The sequence below is a fragment of the Protopterus annectens genome, chromosome 2.part1 (assembly GCF_019279795.1).
Source record: "Protopterus annectens isolate FY-2018-M chromosome 2.part1, PAN1.0, whole genome shotgun sequence".
Classification (NCBI taxonomy): domain Eukaryota; kingdom Metazoa; phylum Chordata; order Ceratodontiformes; family Protopteridae; genus Protopterus; species Protopterus annectens.
In genome coordinates, this window is record NC_056729.1 from 672,994,643 (window position 1) to 673,013,952 (window position 19,310).

The 19,310-nt window shown below is 37.5% G+C and overlaps 1 protein-coding gene across 1 annotated transcript in view; it reads right to left on the reverse strand.

Annotated features, from left to right (window-relative positions):
* CNOT7 (CCR4-NOT transcription complex subunit 7) overlaps positions 1–19,310 on the reverse strand; it is a 586,377-nt gene that overhangs the window by 561,898 nt on the left and 5,169 nt on the right. The window contains exon 2 of the mRNA XM_044063495.1: positions 4,667–4,864. Coding sequence (XP_043919430.1) covers positions 4,667–4,783 — 117 coding nt within the window. The 5' untranslated portion in view covers positions 4,784–4,864. The remainder of the gene's footprint in view (positions 1–4,666; positions 4,865–19,310) is intronic.

Consider the following 19,310-nt stretch of genomic DNA (forward strand, 5'->3'; position numbering starts at 1 on the left):
CGACTGTGCTTCTACATTAGGGAAGTGTAATACAACCCACTCCCCCCCCTGTTTTATCCCAACATGGAAAGCACAAGCCTAAAGGGTGCAATACAGTAAGATAAGGAAACCACATCACATTGGATGGCATCTTTTTTTCCTTTACTCCTACTCTTTATCAAACCACATACCTAGCTGAACCAACTACCCTAAATACAAGCCACCCTCTGTTTCTCCAAGTCCCACTAGATACATTCATAGTTCTCCTTGGACATGATTATACACATTTGTCCCCAATCACCTAGTTCTTGTTGCCTGTATGACATTTCTAACAGCACTTCAAAGTTAGGACTTTGCAGCAAAGGGCTTTTAACACCCAAATATCTCCCACTAGTCTATTCCTTACTGAACACTACTGAGGTTTCCTAAGAAACGCACAGTTTGGGCTCTCAGTTTCCCACAAACCAGTTTTCTTGGGGTTGACCATTATTATTTTTCTCCAAACCAAGAAATTCTGCCGATATTGTATTTGAGGGCCTCACCAGATGTGCAGTAGCAAGCCCCGCCCAAAACCCACCCCCGTGATATGTCATTCATGAAGAAAACAAGCGCACTGACATGTAATATGACAATAAATATAACAGTAAACTGTTACCAACATCAGTAACCGACAGGTTTTATTGCACCATAACCAGCAAAGAAACGAAACAGTCAAACGTTAGCAGCAAAACACATTTCATCAGGCTTTTTACTGTCCAAACAAATGAAACCAAAAAAGATTCAGCAAAATCAAATGTCAGCAGCAAAATACTTGTCATCAGGCTTTTTACTGTGTGAGGGGCGTGGTTGTGACCGTTGACTTAGGTCAGCTGTATTAACACTAGGAAAGTGTATGTGTTACGAGCGTTGTCATTTTTTGCACGTTTGTAAATTCCTAAATTATACAGAGTGTGTTGTTAAAATTTTGGGTTTTCTGATTAAATAGACTGAATGACCGTAAAGTGAGATTTGCAAGACTGCTTACATTTAAATTTATGTTAATATTCTCATATCATGTATGCACAAGCAAATTACATATGCAGATCGGGTTGTCACTCAATTCGCGAAATTCCCACTTCTGCGCGAAATGAACTGGTGAGGCCCTCAAGTACAACTTCACCGAAATTCCCCCAGCCATGCAATATACAATATTTTATCCAAAATATCCCACTGAAAATAAGGCATCTGCATGACTTACTCAGCAATTTAGACGCATTGTGAAGGATGCAAAGGTCTGCTCCCCTCAGACTTGTCCAGAAAACCTGGATTCAGTACCATAGGGACATGTTGAGGACTGGAATTTCTTATCAGGGTGACCACAGATGCAGCCAGATACAGTTCAGCAGTTTCCACTCTGATAGCACAGTCTGACAGGAGTTTAAAGATGGTGTTTCAAGTCCTTGGATATGGAGCCACAGAGTTTCACCAATATAATATTAACAGAGCCTGGATAAGAGAGGGATACAGTCCTGTGCAGAACTCCCCCAGTGCTAGGGTCACCCAACACTTGGACAGCGGATGCTGGTCTATTTAAATTCAACTGCATTTATTTATCCTCCAATGGCACTGTCAATTCAAGTCTATTGTCATGCAGGTGCTGTACCAAAGTCTGCATAGCACGAACCTGAACCAATGCCAGATAAGTCCACATAGGCACTGATGGAGCCAATGCTCCAGCTCACAATGAAGTCAATGTAGATTCAGGAAGACAGGTCTGTAATGAAGGGAGCACTGCCAGAGTACCTAAAGGTAGCAGGGAAACACCATGGATCATTAGAGGAAGATGGTCTAATGCAGGAACTATGCTGCTGGAGGGAAAAACTTTGGTAAATGATGTCAGAGACAAAAAGCCCATCAATTTTCTAGGACAAGGCAAGAAATGAGCAACACACCTCTACACCTCTTAGAAACCAGAGAGGAGGGAAAAGAAACTGCCTGTCTGGGTGGAAGTACCACAATGTCACATTCACACCTGAGGCAACAAGGGATAATAGTGAAAAACGTCCATAGCCTAGAGGCAAACCAAAAGAAGAAAGAAATCAAACTGCAACTGTAGCTTAATGACAGTAGGTGCATAACTGAATAAAACAAAATGAGGATACTACAAAATGTGACAACAGAACTTCAAAAAGTAGAAATCGACCACCACTTTTGATACCAGAGAGAAAAAGTGAATGTCAATTTTTTTTTTTCTAAATGTAGCCTGGGATCATGTGGACTTTAACCAAATGCATTTAGTGACAGGAAGAAACTGGAAATGGAGAACAGGCAAAGGGTACAATAGGTGGAAGAAAGCTCAGGACTAGCTTAGGAAAGTTTAATCTGTTGAGCCAAGTATGAGTGGAAGGCCAGAGACTTATGTTAAGGAAAACAAATCTCTTTAGCATATTAAAAATTGTATAAAGCATTCATATTACAAGCTGACATGGTTTCTCTTTTTTCTAAGTTGTTTTCTTTTTAGTTTATATTTGAAAAGCATAACAAAAATATGTGCTCCAGTCCCAGTCCTGTGGTGTACAAGGATAAATCCCAGACTATGATCTGGCAACCAAAGACCAATTAGCAGTTTGGTCACTGGAAGTGTCAGGGCAAGAAGACAGCAGTTGTGGGAAGGGAGGAGTTTTGAACTGTTGCACTGCTGGCCCATAAAGGAATGTTGGCACACATCAGCAACATCTACTGGGTCAATGTGGTTACATGCTGTATGCAAGGCAAGGAGGTACGCGCATGTAAGGGACTGCTGTAAATGCAACTCAAGCTACAAGCTACCACAGGGCAGAGTTAGGCTTGAAAGGGGGTCTTCATGATTGACATGATGAGCCAATACCTCATCTCGGGGACGATGAATGGACTGACAAGGGTCTTCTCTTGCTAGAGGAGTAAAACAGCCATAGGGCTATACAATGGCAGAAAGATAAAACAATGGAACTGGTTATGTATATAATTCATAATCCAACAATAAGTTCTGCATCACTCACCAAAGGGCCTGTATTAAAAACTGTCTGCATTAAATATATCCACACAAGAAAAATAGGATACCATGTATAAATTTCATTCCACCAACTCAGAACTATAAAAAGTTATAATTTGCCCCAGTCGAAGATATGACAATAAAATGGTCACTCAAGTGACCCCCACTGATGCCAACCATGCTGGAAGGAAAAAAAAATTTTGACTCCATATAATATGCTCAGTCCTCTAAAGACTATATACATTTACACTGTTGTAGTAAACATCTCAGTTTGGTTCTAATTTTACCTTAGTTTGTGGAGTTAACATGTATGCAGATTTGTATAATGGAGTTTCATCCTGCAGCAATACTTCAATATAATAAATCTCATCTCAGTGAAATTATGAACTGTAGCAGCACAGATATGCATACAGCAATATATGCTTAAAACCAGTAAGGAAACACTCTAAACGGTAAGGACATATCAGATATCTTGTAACTTATTCAACAATACATTTAGATTACCATTTTGGGCTAGCAAAAGATATGAAAGGGTTCATCAAGTGCGAATTTATCCGACAGATTTATTAAACCATCACAAAAATCAAAAAATAAGTTATTGTACTTTGATATAATATGGACTACTAGTGCATCAGAATCAGTGTTTCTTGATTTAATTCCTTATAATGTAATATGACCAGCAATGGGACAACCATACTAATGAGAGTTCCTTTTAAAGTCTTTGTCCTTCTCTCAGAATAAAAGTTTTTGTCCATATAATATGACAGTCTAATCATCATAAATGATTTTTTATTTCCCCTCCATTCAGTTGGAGACACTGCAAGACACTTGGTTTTTAGATTATCTAAAAAGCAGTCCATACCTCTTAATTGAATTACTTGATCTGTGCTAACCATAACTTTCACTTGCTTTTTTGCCTCTTTTATACTGAGGAAAATCCAAGATTGTAAAGCTGTAGTGAAAAAAAATAAATAAATAAATATATTTAGATCCTCTCTCTCTCTCTCTCTCACTTACCTTCTTCACAGGTGCAAATATTTTCAGTTCTGCTCATTCATCTATAAGTGGCAGGTGTCACTTCAAAGAGCCTGTAAAGGAGACAACCACCTGTAGTTTGATATCACAAGTGGATAAACCCTTTGCCTGCTAAAAAGGAAGATACTCACCAATCTGTTTATGTAGTGCTGTAGTACAACAAACCTCTACTCTTTACATAAATAGGCCTCGAGCAACTAATTATCTGGAAAGAGTTTCACTTCAGTCAATTACAATGCTCTACAATACTTTCATGACCTCCGCAAGATATGGTCTTAAGATATAAAACTGTGGGTGGTTATTCCAATGAAAACAGAATCTCCGCTGTCTAACCTAAATTATGGAGGTTACTACAAATTCCTTTCAGAAACAGTGTGGGACCTGAACAGGGAAAACACAGGTGTGGGAATGTCATGGCTTACAGCTGGGAAACAAGTATGCTTCATAAGGGTTTCGAGGTTATAAACAAACACCTATGCATTATTATGGGAAGGAAAAAATAACTTAAGTTAACTGTACCGCAAGGTGAAATTTGGCTTTAATAGAATATCCTCTGAAATGACTGCTGGGAAGTTAAAAACGATGTACAGTTTTGTTAAGTGCCAATACAACTACAACTGCTTTCAAGAGCAGAAGACGTACCATTGCAATATAATTATATTTGCGAACCACCTTACGAATCTTCTTCATCTCTTCTTCTAGGTTGTAAATCCACACTTCACAGATTCTTGGGTGGTGATCCACTGTTGCCGCTGGCATAGTGCAAGTTTTAGATGCCAGGCATCCAAACAGCTGTCCGTTTCATAGGGACATAAATGCGGATTCAGTTATCTTTACAAACTGAAATATAAACACAAAACAACAACTCAAGCACACCAGGTATTTAGAGAATACAACTCATAATTTCAGACAGATGAAGTATAAAACATTAAAATTAGTAAAGCATTTGACAATTGGAAGCTATGCTTCTCAAAACTGTTACTATGCCAAGACTAATAATTCCTGCAATGCTAAAGTGTTTTAAAATGAAGCGACCAAAACACCAGAAACATGCACATTTTGGATGGATTCCCAGAATTAGTGAGAGAATGGATTAACACTTGGATAGTATCAACAACTTTGACACTATATAAATGGTAATTCATTCTCTTACTATGGAATCACATCTTCAGACTAGCAGTCTAAGTTGCCACATAAATTTTAGATCAGCTGTTCTGACTTACATACACCCTGCACTGAATTCTGATTAAGTTCCCTTGGAATACCAGCTGCAAGGTTTGCTACCTTTTGTGTCAGAGTGATATTGGAGTTTCCCTACTTCTTACTTGAACAATAGATACCCAAAAAATGGTGTTAAGCAAATGATAGTGGCTACAGTCCATAGTGACTACAACCCACTGTTAGAAGGTACAAGGATGAAGACAGAAAGTGAAACACTACTGTCTTTTCATGGAAAATGAATAACTAAAGTCTGATGATTAAGAAAACTAAGGTACAAGTATTAGAATCCAGGTTTAATGAGGGTGATACAACTGTGCAAAATAAGATGAACAAACCTAGAAGGGAAGTAAAACAAACAAATACAAGGCAAGGAGGATGATTTCCTAAGACAAATCGGGCAGTCATAATTCCTCTGAATTTCAAAAAGCATTAATATAGTGCGACTAAGGCAACACCAGTTAAAAGAACTGTCCCAGTCTTCAAGGACCAGACAAATGGAGCTTTAAGTAAAACGCCCGAAAGTTGACAGCAGAAATATTTGATATTATGAACATTAATACACAGCAAAGACCAACTGGAAGAAACTGGAAAAAAAATGATACAGGATTATCAATAGAATGCAAAGCTATTAAGAGTACAAGATGACCGGGACAGAGTTCTGATAAACTCCATTAATACATATAAGAGGTATGGGATACAGTACAAGGACAGCTGGTGAGTAAAACTTCAGAAAATTACAGTTTGCTGACAGAAATTTGGAGACTGCAAAGATAGGATAGCCCAGTATTCGATTAAAGTATTTAGTTAGGTTCAAGCTGCTGAGCAAATACCTCTGTCATAAACATACACAGCTGTAGCGATGCTGCTAAAAGAAGGTACGATCAAGGCTTGCCATCCTGTTATAGGCCAATACATTTGATAATTTAAAGATGAAGATGATCGATAAGACAGCTTGGGTGGTAAAGGGGTGTTGGGTATAGTAAATATGGCTACAGAAAAAGCAGTGTGACAGGGTGTACTGGTGTGGCCCAAAGTTATTACTTGCCTTGGGGTTCATAAGGCTTTTGTTTTGTGATTTACTTTTATCCTAAATGCTTCAGCATCAGCTTGTATGATGGCTTCCCCATCCCCAATATCCGTTCTCCCTGTCCAGTCTAACTTCTCTTCACTAGAAGCCCTCCAGATTGTCACTGCACAGGGAGTGAAGGATGGCATAATTCATACAGGAGATGGAGAGGAGATGCTTGACAAGCAGTATCACACTGCACAATGGTATTTTTGGACAGTCCTACTTCCTCCTCTTAGTATGTTGACATGCACATCATCATGATGGGAGAGCTCTGAGGAGTAGTTTGAGAAAGTTACCACCTGGGTCCAAAGCAACCATGTGCCTTGCTCTTCCTACATATCCAGCATGGCCCTGTCTCAAACTCTGGATACCACCAGAGCATATGAGAAGCCTGCCCAGCATGCTTCCTTGCCACAGAACAGGCACCGACCATCCTTCCCCTGCCTACTCCATCAAGCACCCAAGCTGTGAATTTAATTCTGGTTGCCTGGACCACAGTACAGGATTTACTTCTCTACAAACACAAGCAAGGCTTTTATGAAGGACTTCATACATTACATTTGGTAATACAGGCACTACAGCACTAAAATACGCATAGTGATCTTTTGCTGCCAACCAGTTTATCTAAAAACCATGACAAGGATTTCCTTTGTCACCAATACTTTTCAGTTTTTATTTCAAACTCTGTTTCAACACTTTATAGGTCCAATCTCAAAGTATAAGGGGAGAAGAGAGGATGCAAAAATGTCATTGCTTGTTGAGAATGTCTTGCCTTCAAGTGTTTGACTTTAGTACAATTTTTGGACATTTCATGAAGATTGCAAATTAATTTGATAGCAGTAAACTATAACCAAACCTAAAATATGCAATTTAAATATGTATTCGTGAAGGAGGCCCACACAGATAATGAGTTAGGTAATACTATATAGGGATCCATTAATAACATATATGAGGAGCTGATGAAAAGGCTGAAAGCTGATTTCAGTGGATAGAAAAGTATAGGGCTGGAATTACATTAGAATGTACAAGCTTTGGATTACTACCACTATCTTTATTACTGTATGCATTTAAGTCTTTCCTAGAAAACATAACTAGTTATTTCTTGAAAGCTGTTACACATACATTAGATTCTGCAAGGGTTGGTGGCAACCCTAGAGAATCCCAGAAATAATTTAGCCCTGGGAGAATAAGTTGGTAGTCCGAGTGTCCCGGACCTATATCTGTATTATGATGCAGTCCAAATAAACATTTTGTGTTCAATCCAAATAGGTCAGTATATTTGCAAGTGAAAAAGACCTGAATGGGTAATTGAATTCAGGTGTAGAAGATTTTCAAAGATAATCTTCGGGTAATAGAACATGAACAAAACCTCCTTATGTTCTGAAAAATATTACCTATATCTGTTGCAACATCACTACAATTAAGGAAATAAAACTGTGTACTAAATCTACTTTTATCTCTTGGTCACAGTAGTTCAGGTTTAATAGTGGGAGAAGGTTTAAGGCTATGGAAGGAAACTATTCCAGACTGCTAAATGAAGGATAAACCTAATCTGATTTTTGGGGGAACAAAACAAAACAAGGGCAACTTGGTATACTTGGTCCCAAGTTTAAAGGAAATTTGGGTTACATAATGCATTAAGTTTGTAATTTAATGGCAAGCTATGTATGCTGCATCTTATATGTTTTAAAGAGCTTTTTGAGAACATTGCCACCTACTCTACTCAGGCATCACTGCTCCTAGAAGCAAGAGAAGATTAACCAAAAATAAAAAGCTAGTAAGTAGAGCAAATAAAACACTAAAGGAGTTACAATATAAAAGCAGTGAACAAACAAGCAGAAGAGGGCAACAGAAACAGGAAAAAAGTGGACAAGGCAACTGTGGGTGTGTATGCCAGTTGCCAAAGTATGGTACATCCTTGTGAAGTTCAGAATACTTTTCTGGAAATGTCTGCATAAATATTCTACACTCCAATTAAGTTAAGAAGAAAGTTCCCTCAAGTTGATCCTACTTGTTGGGAATGTGGTGTGGATGCACCTGGCATAAAGGAACATATGTTTTGGTCTGGACATTGAAAGTGTAGCTACATTATTTGGCAGCACAATGCCTTGGCAAAGTAGTGTCACTTTCCAAGCGTCTTGGGTTACAACTAATCACTGAAATTGAGAGGAAAGCAATGTTTTATTTAATTTTCTTTATTTACTTACTATTTATTCACTGGCTAGGTCGACTGGTCTACTGACCCCCTTTTCATCCACGACCAAAACTCAGAGCAGAAACTACATCACAATCTTTCAATCAAAATTATTACACAAAAATGAATACACAGCAAAATTCAGAACATTTAAGATTTAAAATTACCTTATCTGCATTCAAGGATCCATTCAGAATGAATAGAGAAAAAATACATACAAAATGCAAGCTAAGATATGCATAACATCCAGTGCAATCATACATATTATATAAGAACTCCAATATAAATGTGAAATACTTGCTCACAAGATACCACATTAAGAGATTAAGAAATATTTATTAACATTACTCTATAATTTGTGATATTGTATGGTAAATTATTGAACCACGGTCATGGTAGCAGTTGCAAGTAGATTCAGTAAAGAGATGCTCTTTAAAATGAATCTTTGAAGCTTGGTTTCTAGATTTCTGATGTCACTAAACAGGTGGTTCTAGGTAGTAGGCCCCAGCCTAGAGAAGGGTCTCTAACCTACAGCAGTTTTAAAGTGTTGCCCTGTGTACTTCAGAGTGCACAAGGGTTGGTTTGTAAAGGTAGTTTCAGACGTTAAGGGGGCAGTGACCATGCTCTAGCACCTTGCAGAATAAGAATTCTTGGAATAAATGTTGTCAATGAGGCAGAAAGCCATTTACATTTTTTTCTTTTTGCAAATTGAAAGGGTCTATCTCAGGGTCTGCTAAGAGAACAGATCTTCAGATTTTATTCTTAGTAGTCTGTATTCTGACATTATTGTGAGTTGAATGCATAATGAGAAAAGGAAAACCATATTCAAGTTTGAGTATTAAAACATTTTTAGCAATGGGTGAAAGGAAATGCTGATCTTGTAACGCAGTTTTAACTGAGCAAGGACATTAGTTACAAAATTTGTGTATGTGGTAAAAGAAAGGGTGGAGTGGAGTATTAGGCCTTGGTACCTTGTTCAGTGACTATTTATCGATACTGGATTACTGGGAAAGCCCGATTGGGTAAAAACCCATTTTCAGCAGAGGCCCGGGGAGAAAATCTCAAATTATTGCAAAATATTTTAAGAATAATAATTTTACAATCTTAAAAAAATAAAACAAAAACATATCCAGTTTAAATAAGTATAACAAATTACACATAATATAAAACATCATCATAAACCTTGTATCAATTCTTAGTCCATCATTAAATATTTTGAGAAATTTTAGATGGTTTGTAGAGAAATTTAAGTTAAATTAGTCTTATACAAATAGGAACCACAATATGAATTGAGGGATTATGACATTAGGATTAGGTTCCCCATTAAGATCAGTTAAGTAGTGAGAAAAGCTATAATTAAAAAAACAAAATCTACAGTGAAACAATTTTTTATAGATGTGGTAGAAATTATAAAAAAGGCTGAATAAAAGAAAACTAGTATTGCAAATAAATACTTGTGGTATAAACACATCTGTAAATGGCTGCAGTGGTATGCATGCAAGAAGAAGTCACTATAATTAACATTTGCTGGAAACAGGATTCTGATATTAGATACTTGTGTGCAAAATGTATGCACTCTCTTCCATTACTTACAGATGGATCATTATTATAACGTTTCTTAATTAACAGTCCAAAACTGACTGAAAAAGTTAGTATGTTTTTAAGGATCATTCCAACTTCTGACATTTCAGTCATGGCAATGACTATGCACCTGTAGGACATTTTGGACTCTGTGGGCCCGATTCCAAAAGATGTGCTCTCAGTGTACATTATCACTTACACAGAGCTGATGTTCTGGAATATAGCCCCCTTACATTGAAGTAAGGTCACTTACACGGAGAGCAAATCTTTTGGAATCAGGGCAGACTTGCACTGAGAGAAACCCTTTTGGAATCTGGCCCTATAAGAATTACACTGCAATGCGTTTAATGTACCGTTTTACTACAATGCTTTGCACTTCTGTATTTTTCTTACTTTTTGATGTTGTCTCAGATTTCAGAGTTTGTCATTAAAGTTTTTAATATGTCTGCACTTGTCTGCTAAAATTTTCCTGTTTTACACAGCACTGTTTTTATTCACATATTTGTATTTGCATTTGCTTAGCCAGGAAGTCTGCCTGGAGAGAAAACCTCTTTTTAGAGGAAGCTAAGGGAGAACACCTTCATAGGTTCATAAGTAGGTACTAGGCTATCAGCCCAAGGTGCCAAGTAAGCCTAGCCAACAAGGTTCTCCGGCTTACGCCACCCAAGAAAGTTATTTTCCTTTGCCCCTGTCGAGCAGAGCGCCACAGAAGTGATCCCCAGGGTGCATTTCCTATCCACTCAAGATTTTTCTTAAAGAGTTCTAATGAGGAACATTGCCTGACATATATGGGCAGCTTATTCCAGAGTATGGGAAGTCTCTGGGACAGGAATCTATCCCTCCAGCATGTTCCGTTTATTGTGGTGACAAGGTTTAGGTCCCTACAGCGTGTAGCTTGCAGGGATTGGGATTTCTTTAGGTGTAGCATGCCCAACAGCTCTGAGTTTGACACAGCTTTATATGTTAGGCAGAGACCACCTCAGAGTAAGCGATATGGTACGGAGTAAAGCTGGAGTTTGATACCGTCAGTATAGGGCATCTGTTTGAGGCCAGTAATCCTCTTTGCGAGGTACTTCTGTGGCCATTCCAGCTGCTGCAAATGTCTTGCGAGGTACATTCCAAAAGGGGAGTTGTACTTTATGTGTCGAGTAGAGGGGAACAATTACCTCTTTTTTCCTGGATGGGAACCCTTTTGTGATGAGGTGTGCCATGTAGGAGGATTTCCTGACTACTGTGGCAATGTGATCCACCTGGGTCCCAAGGTCTCATCACATATTCAACTTTAAGTAGACTGCTGCCTATGTGGTAGTTCATGGGTACAGAGTTCTTACCAAAGGGGATGACAATGCACTTTTTGGCATGGAGCTTGAGACCATAGCTCTGACATCAGGAATCTGTCTCAGTGAGGCCCTTCTGTAGGATGCCCACATCATCATTTGGAGACTCTACTATGGCTCCTAGTTTCCTTCACAGATTAAAATGTAAAATACAAAGCTTTGCAACTCTACTATAGTTTACAATACATATAAAAATGAAAGAAGCTTATAGTATAAAGAAATATACCACAGCATTTCAATTAACAGTGCAGTATTTCTTATACATGACATTTTAGTTAATACTTTGGATGTAACAATTCTTGTGCAATTTAAATTCAGACTTTACTACATTACACACACACAGTCATAATTCTAAACTGGGTGTGAGCCTACAGTTACAATGCAATAGATGAAAATGATAGTACCACAGTGTACACGAGAGTGGTGAGGACAAGCCAGGGTGACTGACACAGTTAGAGAGAGCCAGAGAGCGGCAGATTTGAGAGTTAAGCACCCTTAGCAGCCTTCTGTTAAGCCCCCTCCCTGTATGCTACATCCTTGTATTTCACCAATTAAAGAACATAACCCAGTTATGCAATTTGCCAAGCATGCATAATATAAACCAGATTGTCAAATATCACACACACACACATAACCCAACTTATGCCAAGACACTTAAATGCAACTTTCCTGAACCCTAAAGACCTCCCAGACCTTTCAACTGCAAAGATCATCTACAGCAAACAAAAAAAGCACTCAATGCCGCATATACAGCCACACCCAGGAGCCCCAAGAACAAAACCCGTAAGGAAAGCAAACACACTTCCCAGGATTCTAGTCATAGGGGACTCCATTGTACAATATACTGATGCCCTACTCCCAAAGATTAACAAAGAGAAGATTATGATTAGCTGCCTATCTGCACCCCGGGTCTGCCACATTATGCACGCACACTCAAGTCATTGCACAGCTGGTACCAGTATGATTCAGTCAGTCCATGTAGGTGTAAATGACCAGAGATGCATCTCTCTAAACTATATGAAGAGAGATTATAGGTGTCTTGGACCATGTATTTTGGGGCAGTATGTGCCTAGCACTGAACAGTATTCTACCTTCACCAAGGATGATACCACAATACAAACAAGGCTGACTCAATATTGGCTTGGTTTATGGTATCATTCTTGGGGGATTCAATATTTGTCAGCATGGAAGGACATGGTTAAATAAAAACTGTTTGCCAAGAATGGTCTACACCTGTCCCCTCTAGTCTTTTGGATATTGGATAAAACAATGTCCTCCCCTATACAGCCATTTTTAAGCAATGCTACATTGACAAATCTTCTGACATAGCAAAATCAGCCCAAGGGAACCTTAACGTATTGCCAGGAGCTTAAAGAAAAAAAACACTCCCTCCTCACCTTGTAGAAGGTGTACATCTTTGCGGTTAAAGAGAAAACTCTGTCAGTGCAAGATTTCAGTGCCCACCACATATTCAGATCAGTAGCTACAGAGACAGGACCTAATGGTGGAGGTGTCTTATCTACAGCAACAACAAGCATACCTCTAGGCTGGTAAAACAGGATGACACACTGGAGTTTCTTCATGCGCACAGTACTACAGGCAAAATCCCATACCATATCTTAGCAGTTATAGGTCACCCTCTATGTTCTGTGAAACCCATAGCCGATACTCAGACCTTCTGGAGACACTCACCATCTAAACACCTTACTCATGGGGGACTTGAATTCTGCTTCTATACGTTGGAAATCCTACACTGCCTCAAATTTGCAGGCTCAGAGATTTCTGGAATTTGTAAACAGAAACACACTTGTCCATATAGTGCATATGCCCACTAGAGTTTCCAACATACTGGACTGGGTACTCATAAATATGTGAGAAAGCTGCACCCCCCTCCCCCATATCACAGCCTCTCTGGTAAGGTCTGATCACAAAGTTTCCTTCCAATAAAAATCAATTTGGTAACTCCAGTAAACTCTAACACTTGGGAACTACTTTAAAGCAAACTACCTTTTATTAAGAGAAAGCTTGTCAAAATTCAATGCACCACCAAACCCAGAAACTCTGATCAACCACATCAATGGCTGCATAGAGGCTGCTGTACTTACCAGAAGCAAGTCCAAAACAAACTCTATAAACAAACCTCCCTGGTGGAATCATACATTAGACAGGTTATACAGCAAAAGGAAGAAAGGCCACAGCTAGAACAAGGAAGTGAAACTGGAACTTCCAAAAAGATAAGAACTCTGAAACAGAAAACTAAGAGGGCTTATTAAGACCAAGAAATCCACTTCAGAGGTCAAAATAGCATCCCAGACCAAAGAAAACCATAAAGCCTTCTTCAGTTATGTCAGAAACCTCAAAAGCAGCACACAACAGTGTGCCGAACTGGTGGAGAATAGTGCCATATTCACTAAGCTGGGATATGCAGCAATCTGCTGGCTGACAAATTCATCTCCAACTTTACTCGTCCACTCATAACCAGCTACATTCCAGGAAATACCTTCAAAATTACCACCACCCCCCCACGACTACAAACAGGGAGCAGGCCCTGGCTGCACTCTCCAAGGCTAACACCACTGTGATATATGGAAGTATTGCCTGCCCAGCTATCTGGAAGTTTGTAAATTCTGTGCCATTTGTGAAAATTGATATGATTTAAACAAAAATGTATATATGTACCGACCTAAACTGTAACCACATCATGCCCTGCTGACTTAGAACAGAAATACATATAAAACTATATACCTGTGCAAATATAAGTTTAAAAAGTAGAAACTAAAATATAAAAGGGTTAACTTGCAAAGCTTCAAGAAAATAAGTTGAAATTAAGTTGCTTTACTATTGTACTATAAACAGTTCTCTCTCAGTTTCAGTGTAGCAGACACAATGTCTAGAGCTAGAAGATTTTGTATGTTTTGGAAGAGAATTACTACGTTTAAAAAAAAAAACAAACTTTTTTTTCTTTGTAATCTTCCAAGATCTGCAAACATCTGAGAGATATGTATTTTTAAACACAGAGATGTTAAATTCTGTTCACTTCTGTTTTACCCTGGGAACAAAAGTCAGATGACAAAAAGTGAGGTCATCCAAGCTAACCCAGCAGTAATACTGGATACTGATAAAGGAAAACTCCACCCTAAAACTAAAAACGTTTTTTCACTCTCTGTTTCCTGACCTAATTTTAAACACATCAAAATCACTCAAGTGCTTTATTTGCAATTTTACCCAGTTTTCCACAACATGGCTACCAGTGGGGCTTGATGTATCAATGTGAACCTGTACTCCCTTAACACTTTCTTTTTCCCATAATACTTTGTATGACTCATGCCAGACATAAGAAAGTAACTTTGAATTCCCATGCCATTAACATATAATGGGATTTGGGAGAGTCACTGTTATTTGTTTTTACCTTCTGTAAAAGGACTGCTTCTTTTCGGTCTCTAATCACCTTCATTTATGTTTGGCTCAGACCTTATTTTACACTATGCTTAGAAGTTATCCAGCTACAGCCAGAAAAGTAACTAAATTACAGGTCTTTGTTCAGGGTTTTCTTTTGTAGTTCAAGAGGAACCAAGTCCCATCTCCCCACACTACTGCAGAGGTGTTAAAACTATCACAGCACCAAGAGGCACTTGCAGAATCAATTCCTCAGTCATTAAATCATGGCCTAACTAATATATACCCCTTTAAATAACGTTCAAGATACAATAAACTAATGGGACACAGTTGGATTCATTGGCTAGGCTTTATAAAGGCCATATAGGTTATTAGCCTAGTATAAACTTCCTATAAAAGAAAAGTTTTATGACTAGATCTGAAATATGCAGAATTAGTAATTTCCGGACAGATGGTGGCAGGCTATTCCACTTTTGTAGTCATATGCTAGTTACCTGCCTATGCTCCATATTATTCTCATTTTTATATGCTCTCATTTATATACATTTTGTTACAGATGTTTCTATAAAGATATTTTAGGCTTGCAGACTAACTTTTAACAAAAAAAAGTTCATATGTTCATCTTATCATACCAAAATTATGCATATAATATTCTCCAACATGATGTAATATAACAACATGTAACCGCATGCTTCAAAGTACATGTTACAAAAAATGCTTGATCACAGAGCTAGGATAAAACACAACTCAGGAACACTATGAAATACTTTACTAAGTTATGGCACTCTGAAAGTTAACAGGACAAAGCGTTTCTAGACAATCCTTAAAAAATTTCAAAACTAGTCAACTAAACTTCCTACATACTGAAATTGACTAATGAAACATGCAAATTCAATGAGCACTTAACTGCAGCAGTCATCATTACCCATGACCATTTATCACATTTGTCATAATCTCCTGCAAAACTACCTAAATCTTTCTAAAATCAACTGGACTTGCACTCTTCACTCGGTACACAAAGAACAAAAATACTTTGTGGGGAGAACAGAAACTAAAACCAACCACCCTAGCAACAGACAGAGAGAAGAGAAGAGAAAGAGCAAATGCTATAGAAATAAATGGAACCTGTGGGAACAGAGACATTCTTCTTGAGTAGCATTAGTCATACCCTTGAATTTGCAAGTCCATTACTTTGTCAATGGTTCTACATATTAAACAAATAAAGGGGAAAGATGATATCCCCCCCGCCCAATCTGGCTCCTCAGTTAAAGCACAGCTGGTCAGAGATGAACCTTCCCACCTTGACTAGTCTCAGACTCTTCACAGATTCGCCATTAACTCCATTACTCTGTTAGGAAATACAAATGCTACCATTAATCTACTCAAAATCCCAGCTAATTACTTCTCTACAAGAAGCACTTACTAAACAGCAGGGTTTTCTTGCACCGTTTCCCTCTAGATCATCATTATTCTTTTAATACTGTCAAATTTTAACCTCCTCTCCACAAAACCACAGCGACCCATATCTGTCAATTTTTGCAACACCCTTGCCATTCTCCTAGCACATATGGACAAACTTTAAAATCATGGTTTAAAATGGAAATTTAAACCTGTTTTATTCTTGTAAGCACTTTCTAATAAATTATGGACCATAGTTTCAAAAGTCTAAACATGTATTAAATTTATGAAAATAATCTAATTAAATACGCTAAAAATAAATAAACTTGCAAGCTGCGTGTCTTATTCATGAAACTAAATTTATTTTTAGCGTATTTAGATTCTTTTCATGAATTTAATACAGGTTTAGACTTTTGAAACTATGGCGCATAATTTATTACAGTTTTACATTTTTATATGGCTTTTGTATAATGAGAGTGGTAATATTTTATTAGGTGGCATATAATTTGATGAGTTAGAAGTATATGGTCAACTCTGATTTTAAATAATGTTTGTAGAAGTTTTTTCTTTTCCTTAATGGGAATGATTTCTTACAGCAGATAGCACTTGAAATCTTAAAAACAGGCAATGTTGCTTTAATTTTAAATTTATAGGATGACAATTTTTGTGGCCACTAGTTCACTGGCTTTGAATCTTATCTTGCCTGCTCGAAATCTGTACTGCTCCAATCCTTGATGTTAGTCAAAAGTGCTCTGTCTTCCTCATTGCTGCCTGTAAATCCTGGTATTTTAGGATTGAAATTGCTACACCTAGTGATTTACAGTGTCCTTAAATACAGAGAGGAACAAGGATCAATTTTTCATGGACTACTATATCTGGTTTTCTCACACCTGTTTTTTTTTTTTTTTTTGAACTGTTGGCAATAGGTGGTTCTCTACAATGCTTTGTGGTTCATGTTTCCATTACTTCTCAGTATTGTAATCTTTGCAAAATCCTTAATGCAACAGTCTTGCTACATTATTATTTATACCTTTCAGTATACATGCCCCCTGCCATTAGTGTATCACACCCTGCAACAAGATATGCGACTGTTTCCAGCTCCGTTTTGTCCACTTCTTCCTCATGCTCAAACTTAGTAAACCATTGTGTACGTAATCCACTAACCTAGACTCCCAACATTAAACTTTCATTTTTTGGTTTAAATTGGTCTCTCCTTAATCATTCCTGTGTCAGATCCTAATCAACATGAGGTTGTTCCAGGAGTTCTGTACTTGCAACTATATTAATGACTTTTCCACATTTCTTGCCTTCTCCTTATAGTCTTTCATTTTTTTTGGCTCATTCAGTTGTTGCCCGATTTTTTGTCTACTTTTGTTTTGATTTCCATTTTCACTTGACACTGACATGCTCCTGCTAAACAAAGCAGAGACATCATCATAGACTTGTTCTCCTTGCGTTTTAAAACTTTCACTATATTTGGATCTAGTGAGGTCAGCAGATATGTATAGAGTCTTAGGATTGCAGATCTATACATGTAATCAATTTCAAGGAGGCCCATACCTCCTTCAGAATGAGGAATTTATAGCCTTGGTATACATGGATTTTTATCCAATCGTTTGAGAAGCATGAAGCATCCTTCTTGTTTTCCTGTCCAACCGACCCAAAACCCTTTGGGGGCCAATCACTCCAAAACTGTAGGTTAGGACAGGAAGATCAAAATCTGTTTATAGCTTGGACTCGTTCCTAGATGTCATCGCCATTTTCACTATTACTAAGGAATATTTTTTTACTAAAATTAAGTTTTATTTGCATTTGTTCATGTACTGTTGATCCTTCAATTCCCAAATATTTATATACTCCCTAATATTTCTACACTCCTATTGCTCAAGTTCTTCCATATCACATTCCTGTCCCAGACAGAAGTTTTCTTGGTGCTGCAGCTTTCCCACATTTAATCAAGACCACATGACATTCTTATATCATCTGAAAAGGTTTTGACAACTTGCAGTTGTGCTTTCAGGTCTTCCATCTGATGAGCTATACAGTTCTAAATAACCCATAAAGAGAGGAGAAATCTTTAAACTTTCAATAAAAAAAAAAAAAAAAAAAACCCACAAAAAGACACTGAAGAGACATCCAAGAAATAGTCTAAATTTCACACCTTCATCAGAAAAATCACTTCATCAGAATAAAATCCCATTAAAGTCTGATCTCACATATACGTTAAATCATTCAATAGAAAAATAAAAATCATTTAATAAAACAATTGACATTGTGCAGTTACCTTCACTAGTTTGCAAAAAAACTACTAAACCTATAAAGATAAAAGCAAATGTAAGGCAGCATGAACTAAGACAGTTAATTCACTTGAGCATTTTTAACCTATTTTTAAGAAAGCATTTGATATTTATTACTTCATTTAGTCCTGGAAACTTGTCAGCCCCTAATTTAAGGTACCACAAAGTTTGTTTTTGTTCTACCCTATTCTTATAATTACCTCCCCTTAAGTCCATGGGTACTTGTAGAGAATAAAAATCTTATAACTTGGGCATTCTTTAATATGTTTAAATAGTGCACTTTTATCATCCTTGACTTTGATAGAGTATATACATTTATTTTTTTTATTTGACATTTATTAACTAGGACTGGGTCAACAGTACCAGTTTTCAGCACAGACCTGGGAGTAAAGCGCCAATTCAAACATAACATTCATATTTTACAGTATTATTAATTACATAGGTTCAAAATAATAGACAACCATATATATAGCAATTCAAAACCCATTTTTCAGCAAGAAAGGAACAAGTAAACAGAAAGAAACAGCCTGCTGTTTAGCTATGTCAGTATGTAGTCAGGCTATTTGTTCTATCATCGGTGGAAAATGGAAAATCTTGGAAGGCAATAAATGACCTTTATAATGTTATAGGGGGTTCCCCCATGTTTATAAGAACATTAAATTAAAAACTCATGTTACAGAATGACAACGAGATTCAACCTTTAACATCCCTGTCTGTAAAAAATAAAGGGATGTTCAAATGTGGGGGATGCACTATATGTAGGTATATTTTAGATGGACCCTACATTTCTTTA